At 42.3% G+C, this 9,121-nt stretch overlaps 1 protein-coding gene across 1 annotated transcript; it reads left to right on the top strand.

Moving 5' to 3' along the window:
* Positions 1–950: 950 nt before the first annotated feature.
* On the top strand, positions 951–9,121 carry ATP6V0E1 (ATPase H+ transporting V0 subunit e1). The gene is made up of 4 exons (XM_026047680.1): positions 951–1,090; positions 1,772–1,819; positions 6,520–6,641; positions 8,675–9,121. Exons 1-3 carry the CDS (start codon positions 987–989, stop codon positions 6,611–6,613), a joined length of 246 nt encoding a protein of 81 aa, XP_025903465.1. The 5' UTR covers positions 951–986; the 3' UTR covers positions 6,614–6,641; positions 8,675–9,121.

The raw sequence follows: 9,121 nt of genomic DNA on the forward strand, positions 1-9,121 counted from the left end.
ATCTTGATACAGTATCTCTTGGTTGGTGTTTAAATGTTCATTATCATATTTTGATGTTGGCTGTGTCAATGTTACCGCTAAATTAAAAAGCTTTTTATTTTATTTTTTTAATTTAAAGGAAATTAAGGAGTGTTTTTTCCGAATAGCAGTGTATTTAGAACCATATTTAGAGAAGCTGCTACAGTCCTGAAGATGACATACACCTGAGGGCAAGTGTATTTTGGTGTCCTTTCCAGTAATCTTTAACTTACACATCTTCAGAAATTCATGTTTTTAAATGAAGATGATTCATTCCATGCTCCATATATGTTTAATATAGATCATCAGACTTCTGAAATAAGGTGGCAAATCTTTGTTTCGGAATAAATTGTAGGATTTTTTTCCACATATGTCATTCATGTAGATGCAAACAATGATATTTTGTGCGTATTTCCACTGACTTTGCTGTGTAGTGCCCAAGCCTCTTGCACTAGTGCTAGTTAACTAACGTTAGGACAGCAGGGCTATTGGAGGGGGGCTGTCTGGTTTTGAAAAGGGTAGGAGTGGAGGGAGCCCCGGGCCTGCTGCTCGCTCTGGTTTGGCTGTAAGCTCTCCTGTAGCAGGATGAATAACGGCAGCCTGTCCTGCAGGGAAGCAGCCCTGCAGTTGCGGGAATTGCGGGGCTGAGGGAGCGCTGTCCCGGGGCTCGGTCCGTGCTGGCGCCGCGGGCTCCGCAGGGCCCCGCGCGGGGGCGCTGCCGTGCGGGGCCGCCCTGCGCAGCGGGGGCGGGGCCGCACCGTGTGGGCGGGGCTAGCGCTGCGGCCGCGTGCGCGTCACGCGGCGTGGGGCGGAGCCGCTCGCGCGGCCCAGCGCTGCGGCAACGTCGCGGGCGCTGATTGGCGGGCGCTGGCCGGTGGGCGGGGCGCTGCGGCGGCCGTGAGGAAGCGGCGCGGGGGGGGCCGCCGTGTCGCACCGAGCCGCCTGCCGCCTCCTCGCCGAGCCCGGCCATGGCGTACGGTGGCCTCACGGTGCCCATCCTCGTCATGAGCGTTTTCTGGGGGGTGGTCGGCGGCGTCCTGCCGTGGCTCGTGCCCAAGGGGCCCAACCGCGGGTGAGTGACCGGGCGCGGGGCGCGGCGGGGCCCGCCCGGCTCCGCGGCGGCCGAGCGGGGCGGCCTCGGCGCGGCCTTGCGGCTCCCGCCGGCCCGGGCCCCCCTGCGCGGCCCGCGGCTCCCCGGGGCCCGCAGGCCGCTCCTGCCTCCTCCGCGGCCTGAGCGGAGCTAATGGAGCCACTTGTACCGGGCGCGYCGGGGAGGGCTCTTGTGGGGCGGGAAGATGAGGAGTTAAGGGATCTCTCCCGGGGGTTTTACTTGTTTTAGTTAAGGTAAACATGCAGGTTTTGGTTTATAATCAAACAAGAAAAAAAATCATTTTGTTGACAAGCTCCTTCCACTGCACAGATCCCTCGTTGCTAGAGAACCTAATTGCCTGTCATTCCATTTAATAAATACTTCCTTTATTGCTGCAGTTCTACGTTTTCAATTTGAAGAGCTAAGTATTAGRATTATACCTGCGTACCCAGCCCTGGTAGTTCACTAACTTGCAGATAGCAGGTTGGTAAAATGCAGAGAGGATGTTCGTTACATAAGGTTTTTACTCAGCTGGAATAAGCTGAAACACTCATCTTGAGTCACCTTGCACATGACTGAAGTGGAACATGTTCTGGGAATTTTTTTCTGTGTACCTTGTGGTCAATCATAACATGACATCTGATCGCCTGTCTCTTCTTGCAGTGTTATCAACACAATGCTGGTGACATGTGCTGTTTGTTGCTACTTGTTGTAAGTATAAATATAATCTCTACCTGTTAATTAAGGTATAGCCAGTTTTGTTGTAATCAGAAGCTCTTTTTTTTCTATATTCTCGAGACACGTAGGAGGAAGCTTTTCAGATGTGTCAGAGATTTAGAAACATAATGTTCTTTGACAACCCTTGATTTTTGCTTTTAGAAAAAGCCTTTAACCCACCGTAGAAGATGCTCTTTACAGTGGATAGTGCATTTGGGTAGAACCTCAATTCTTCTGAAATATATTCCTGAATACTACTCTGTATTGGCCTTCCATTATTACGTTCCAATTAATAGCTGATTCAAGCACAAAAATGATTYGTTGATTCCAAAATTTTGCTGATTCACAGTCACACAATGACTTTTTTTTTCTTGTTAATTCTTTACACCTTTACACTTGTTTCTAGGGTAATACTAGTTTAAGGCTCCCCATGGCCTCTGCTTTCTCAGTTTGAGCCTTTCCAATGCAATTTTAAAATCTGCCAGAGTAGATGTTTTATGTAAGATACATGTATAGGTACTGATAATATCCGTGACAGACTCATGATTCTTTGCCATAGTAAGGCTGTTTAGATGTGCACAATATGCTTTGATGCTGCCTTTATTAGGAGAATTAGTAGGAAAAAAAAAAAGCCTTGTTGAGTCATTTCTCATACAGTGTGTTTTTATGAAGAGGTGAGCCAGATCTTGCTGGAATCTGCACCAGAAATCAAACTTATTTCTTTAGATTTTTTTTTCCTGTCTTCTGAGGGGGAAAAAAAATGGGGGCTGATATTATCAAAGTGCTGTTCAGAAATAACATTAAAGGAAAGGTATTTGAAATGATTTTGTTGTGAGGAGTAAATTGATAAAAGTCTAGGTAGAGCTTTTGTGGTAAATCATCAAATCATCTTTTTTGGGGGGGTAAAATTATCATCCAGATTTCTGCTTAAATGCAGAATACAGCAGATATTAGCAGATGCCTAAAACATCAATGGAAATCCTGAATTTTTAGGATTTTGTTCATACCACTTCAAGGAGCTTAATATGAATGCTTAGGGAGATATACTTCAAATATTGAGACATTTTTAGGAACTGTCAGCTAAAGAACAGGTTTCTAGTGTTGTCCTGTTTCAGGAAAAGCCTCTGTGGTTCCTGCTTGGGTTGGCCTGTGGCACAGGTTTATACAGGTTTGATTCAGTTTAATAATGTGATATCTGGACTCTATAAACCTTGAGACATACTTCTAGTTTAGGGTGTTTGACACATGAAGTCTTGAAATGATCCTCTGGATAACTGCATAGCAAACACTCTTTTTTGTTTGTTTGTTTGTTTGTTTGTTTGTTTGTTTTGTTTTTTTGTTTTGTTTAACTTCTTAGATATAAAAGATATTTTAAAAAAATCTTAAATGTGAATTTGGGATTGAAATGCAGGAATTCAGTGGTCTGAAGGCCTTCCCCTCCTTCCACCGCAAACAAACTAGGTAGCAGCTCAAACCCATGCTATGTTTCAAATGATTGCCTAGTAGAGGTCCACTGGGTGCCCAATTACCCTAAGTTACTGCATTTAGGTAACATTAGGGAATGTGTTGGCAGTGGAGGAATGTTCAGTTTAAACGAATTCTTTTTATTAAGTAATTCTTATTACTTAACAGGGCTTAAAAGAGCTCTAATGTTCCAATATACTTTAAGCTTAGGGARTTTTTTTAATAATGTTTGACAATGAATAGTTTCCTTGACATCAAGGCCACGTAGCATCTTCAGAATTCTCTGGATTAAAATATGGAGTCTATTTATTACAGAATTCCTRAAGTTTTAATTAGTGCTTTGAACTCTTCAAGTGCATAGTGGGATTTTACCTGTGAATTGCAATCTGTGTACTGAAACAAATCTATTACAATTCTAGTGGCCAGTAACATGGTTTATATTTTTTTTGCATGACCGGTGAGTAGATTTCTCTCATTCTTAATCACATGGACTGTAGCTCATTTTCRTTATTGCCTTTGGCTTGTCCAGTTACGTGTTGAATAAATAGAGGAAGCAGACTCTTACAGTCTTGAGCATCGAGAATTATATTGAAGTACATAAATTATATGTATAGATTTTTCTTTCTAGAATACAACAAAGAGCAGGTTTTTCTCCAGTATTCAAAGACAGAACCCGCCTCATAATGCAGTGATTACATCTCTGAAGCCCCAAATCATGGATTCTGGGGGCTTCTTTGGTGGATGCATCGTTAGGGTTAAAATAACCCGTTTTGTTGTCACGGGGGCAGTCCTAGCACTCGTGTATCCTTGGTAGTATCCTTGGTAGTAGCTGGTGCTGCCCATGCAGCTCCCTGCAGAGTTCTGCAGAACTCTGGCAGTTGGACTGACTTKTGTGCTTTCTGCGTCAGCCTTCTGGTGGAAACAAAACAAAAAATCCCATTTTTATTAAAAACTCGGTTGTGAAATCAGTTTGCAGCAAACTGGGTTTATGCCAATTAATTAAAATATAACTAGTCAGTGCCATTTGAACTTAAGTCAATTTCTTCTGCATTTAAATTTTGAATAACCATACTGATTASGTGATGTTAATTTGGTTGTTCTGTGGTAATTTTTGCATAGGGAAATGCATCATTTTTTGCATAAATATTGTAAGAGAAGCCTTTTAAAGACRATTCTGGAGCCTTGGGAAGGGACCAGGCTAGAAGGCAGTGAGTGTTTGTGAGGTTATGGCTTCTACTGAAATTCTAGGTTGTCTCRTTTTTGTAAGCTACCGTCAAAATCTAAATTTATTTTGCTGTTTACAAAGCAGATCATGAAACATTAACATGTTATTCTTAACGGAAAACAGGATGCTTGAAAAGTTGTGTAATTTGCCACTAATTCTAAATGAATTAAAATATAGTTGCCCAGATTGACATTTAAACAGATATCAGGACTTTAATTTGCAACATGCAGCTTAGAGACAGATGGCAGTTATGGCAGAAAGACCTTTTAAAATCTTCCTGGTAGAACATAAGGGACTTTAATTTCCTTGCGTGAGCTGGATAATTAACACTAACTATTGCAACTGGTATCCGGGAGAATATAAGGATCCGTGGGTGGCTTGAATGCCAAACCTGATTTTAGCAGCGCTGCAGAATTCTCCCTGGGATGTAGAGGCTTTGTTTTCTTTGTGTCCCACATGGTTTCACGTTTTCGTGATGGATTATTGGGCAAAGCGGCACGACTTAAGCAAAACGTGCGGGAGAAGCTTTTTCATGAYTTATCTCGAGGGCCAGGGAGTCGCGGAGTTCAGCACCTAACGACAGCTTTACTTATTRGGCCTGAGCGGGGCAGGAGGTGCTGTTGGCTCCACGCTGCCGCAGCTCCAACATCGGGCATCCAGCGTGGTCCCCACCAAGAGCTTTTGGAAGCACTTGGGCTGAGCCCGGCGCTTGCAGCTCGGGATTTCAGGCCTGCTTTGCTTCTACCTTACGTAAATTTAACATAAAGATCATCATACGATTTCAAATTACTTTGTCYTCGCTTTAGATAGCAGGGATAGCGGGGAGTGACTGGGTTCATTTGTTGGTGCACACCAAATTTTGGAGTTCAGGGCTTGTGTGGTTGGTAGATTGAAATGGGAGGAACTTGGTTCGAGCAGAGTCCAACCTTGAGCAAAACTGAAAGTAGGCTGGAAMGTAGTATTTGTAAATTTAAAGAGGATTGATTGACCTTGTTAAGTCTGACCCACATCTTCTGCCTATACCGTCATAGYCTTTGTTCAGTTGACCTGCACCACGTTTGCTGGTCAGAGCCTCTGGGTTCATGTGGAATTTTCCATGACTGTCTAAGCACTCTGATGTATTTGTGGCAGCTCCCATTACAAAGCTGCTCTGCTTTTCCTCCTCCTTACAAAGCATTCTGGAAATAGCAGGCGGATAAGCCAGTGTGTTCACTAAATTATGTCTATTTCGTTAGCATTTTTACATAGATTTAAATTCATGGAAGCACCCATGTCATTCTTCCGACTCTTGTAACAGTGGAATATTTATTTCTGTTTAGCTTTCCTGATGCTTTCCACAAACTACGTTCCTSTTGTTCTGCTGTGGCTTCTGCAGGGTTAGTTTGTCAGCTGCTCGGATGAGCAGACCGATGATGATGATGATGATGGTCTCGGGTTTGTTGTCGTATCAATGTTGTTGTTGTTTAGTGCCGTTTTGCTTCACACCCCTGTTTCTCTGACCTCTGTTTCAGGTTTAAACCTGCTTTTGTTCAAGCTCTTATGAAAATTATGCCAGGTCTGCAAGGAGAGGCTATATCAGACACTGAAAATGACAGCAAATAAGAGACACTGTCTTGGGAAGTTTTCCTTTGTTTAAAGGATATTTCATCGGCATTAAGGACCTTCTCATTGATGTTTCTTCTGAAACCACAATTACCTGAGTTTCATATGTTTCAAAAACACATCCCTTCCAATGGAAAAAGTGCAGAAAAAAATACCAGGTGTTTCTCACAGTGCTAGTTTGAATCGAGGACAAATTGTGATTCCAGCTGAGAATGATGAAGTAGCAGAGCTTCCCTGCTGGTTTGCAGTCCTTGTGTGTGAGCTTGAGCAAGAGTTTGATTTGATAGTAGAACGTCCTGGATATGCTCCTTTCCGTTTCAATAGTTCCTGTGTTCTAGACAGGCTTTCCCTGTGTGATAAACTGTGATTTGGCTGATTCTCTCTCTCTGGGGTTGTCTTGCAGTTGGCTGATTGCGATTCTGGCTCAACTCAACCCTCTCTTTGGGCCGCAGTTAAGCAATGAAACAATCTGGTATCTTAAAGCTCATTGGCCTTAAAGATGTCTGTCCTCTACTGCAATTTTAGGTGAGTATAATCTGATTTATAAATATATTTGGTATGTTAAGGGTTCAGGAGAGCTTAAGCTGTCATGTAAATAGGAGAAATTTGAAAGGTTTGGAAATTAAAGCTATCGGTCACAGCAAAGAAACGATTTCCGAGTGTCTGATTGCATACCATGAAGATTTGGACTGAGTAGTTGTAGAGTTAGTTCCATCTGTTGTCATGTGCTACCATGTTTCAGTAACTAGATGTTTGCAAAGAAAAAAAGAGCTGCTTCTTCCTACTTGGGATATAGGGAATTTGATTTTTCTTTTTTTTCTCTTCATTCAACAGCTAGCGTAAGTGGGTATTCTAATCTACTTGTTGAGCCTCTTTTTTTCCAGCCTTACAATATCTTATTCAAGAGTTGTCAAGATGTCCAAGGCAATGTATGTTGCCTTCATTCATCTGGGAAATGAGCGTAAGCACTAGAGTGATACTTGATCTCCTGTCAGTGTATAGCATTAATACCTAACTTATATTTCTTTTTTAAATAATAGTCTTTGTGTAACTTCAACAACTATCAGGGTCAACTGTGCTTATCTGGCTCGTGCTACTAGCATACTGGTGTTGCTGGGCTTTAGGCAGCCTTTTAACACGACCAGCAAAAATGAAAAATCCGCGCTAGGAGCAGCGTGATGGCTTGAGGGTTCTGGGCAAGGGCTGAATTTGGAGCTGTGGGTTCAAAGGAAGGGGTAGATGTGCGAAACACTGAGATTTTTGCCTCTTTTCTGGCTTTTGGCTTAAATCATGTTACCTCTTTATCACCCCTTACTCTCATTACTACAAGATAGGACTGATTTCTGACAAATGAACTATACGCTGCCACTAGCATGAACAAACTGTAGATGAGAGGTGGCTCTTGCTCTCTAGGAAGCTGCTAAAAGAATCAGAGAAGGGATTTCTGAAGGACTTGTAGTAGGTTTGAACTGAAGATGAGAGGGAACCGATGTTTTCTAGGATGCCCAGGAATTTTATGTGAGGTGATGTTTAATGGATAATTCAAGTTGTATATAGCACACATCATTGTTATACGAAACAATTTGTTTTAATCTTTGATCTGAGAAAGGTGGGTTTTTTTTTTTTTTTTTTTAAGACTAAATATCATGGTCGGATATTGTGTTCTTTCTTATCGTGCTGTTGTCTTGTTGTTAGAGTGCATAAGATTCTGCACTGCCTTGTTGGAAGAAGTCTTGCAGTGCTGAGTGAGCCTCGCTGCAGGAAGCTGCCTACCCGAAGGAGGCTCCTGTGCTGCCCTCCTACCCCGAGAGCCTCCGCTGAGTTCYCTGCTAGACGTGGGCTCTGAGTTAGGGTGCACCTCCCAGAGTCAGCATCTCCAGCCTTGCACAGAAATACAGCTCCTGTTCCTTGTTTGCCTGAGTACTTTCTCCTTTTAAGACATGATTTTCCAGAATTCAAGGTTTTCCTCCGATTTCTCTTTTAATTGAGGTTTAGGTGGATTGCCATAGACTGAATGCAAAGGGTTACAGAATGAAATACTCCCGGAGCTGCAAGATACTATTTTAAAATGAAGACAGTCTGAGCAAACTGAGGTTACTTTAACAGTGGAACAGGCTGAAAATGCACCCAGATGGTTATTGCATTTTAGTTGACAGGAGAGGAGCTTCTGCAGGTGCTGGCTTGATTAATCTATGCACAGTTAGAAATGTTTGGCCTTTCTGCTTGGTTACTGATTGGTGTTCCTCTAATTCAAATAATGATAACTTGTCTATATAATCAGTTAGTGCCTTGGAGAGCAGTATGGATGTACACAGACATCCTGGTTCTCAGAACATGGACATTTCTGTAGCTGTGGAAAATAGGGGTCGTAACATCTTTTAAGCAATGGGATCTAACTTCAGAAATTACTCTTAAAGGTCCATATAGATGAATTCTCTACAGTTCTTCAACACTTCTCATTGTATTTTTGGAATGGAAATAGTTGTGGTTAAAACAAGTGTTTAACTAATAATTTTTGTCCATGGAAAGGAATAATTAAACTGCCTCTTGCTTTGCAGGTAAAGAAGAGGTTTCTTCCAGATGAAAAACTCCACTGACCCAAAGATGCCCTTATCATAGCTGGTTGGATACCAAGCTGCTTTAATGCCTTAATGTTTATATTGTGCTTCAGAATGGCTTGTTTAAAGCCCTATATTTTTTTCCTATTTTCCTACTATAACATTTAACACTGTGCTTAATAGAGTTTATAACTCCTTTTCTGTATTTTTTTGTCTATTAATGAACTGTCAGTGAGAAGGAAATTTTTGAAATCTTTATGGATACGTGRAGTCATCTTTGTTCACTTTGCACAGCCTGTGCACAGTACTGTAGATCTCAGAGATCCTGGGTTGTCTGTTGCTGGGCTGTTATACCTCTGTTCTGTTTGACTATGCTTGGAAAAAAATGTGTGCAATGAAACTGTGCAAGGAGGAGAAACAATGCTGCCACGTTTTGATGGCATTTGT

This window comes from Nothoprocta perdicaria, unplaced genomic scaffold (genome assembly GCF_003342845.1).
Source record: "Nothoprocta perdicaria isolate Ctin4 unplaced genomic scaffold, notPer1 scaffold_5, whole genome shotgun sequence".
NCBI lineage: Eukaryota > Metazoa > Chordata > Aves > Tinamiformes > Tinamidae > Nothoprocta > Nothoprocta perdicaria.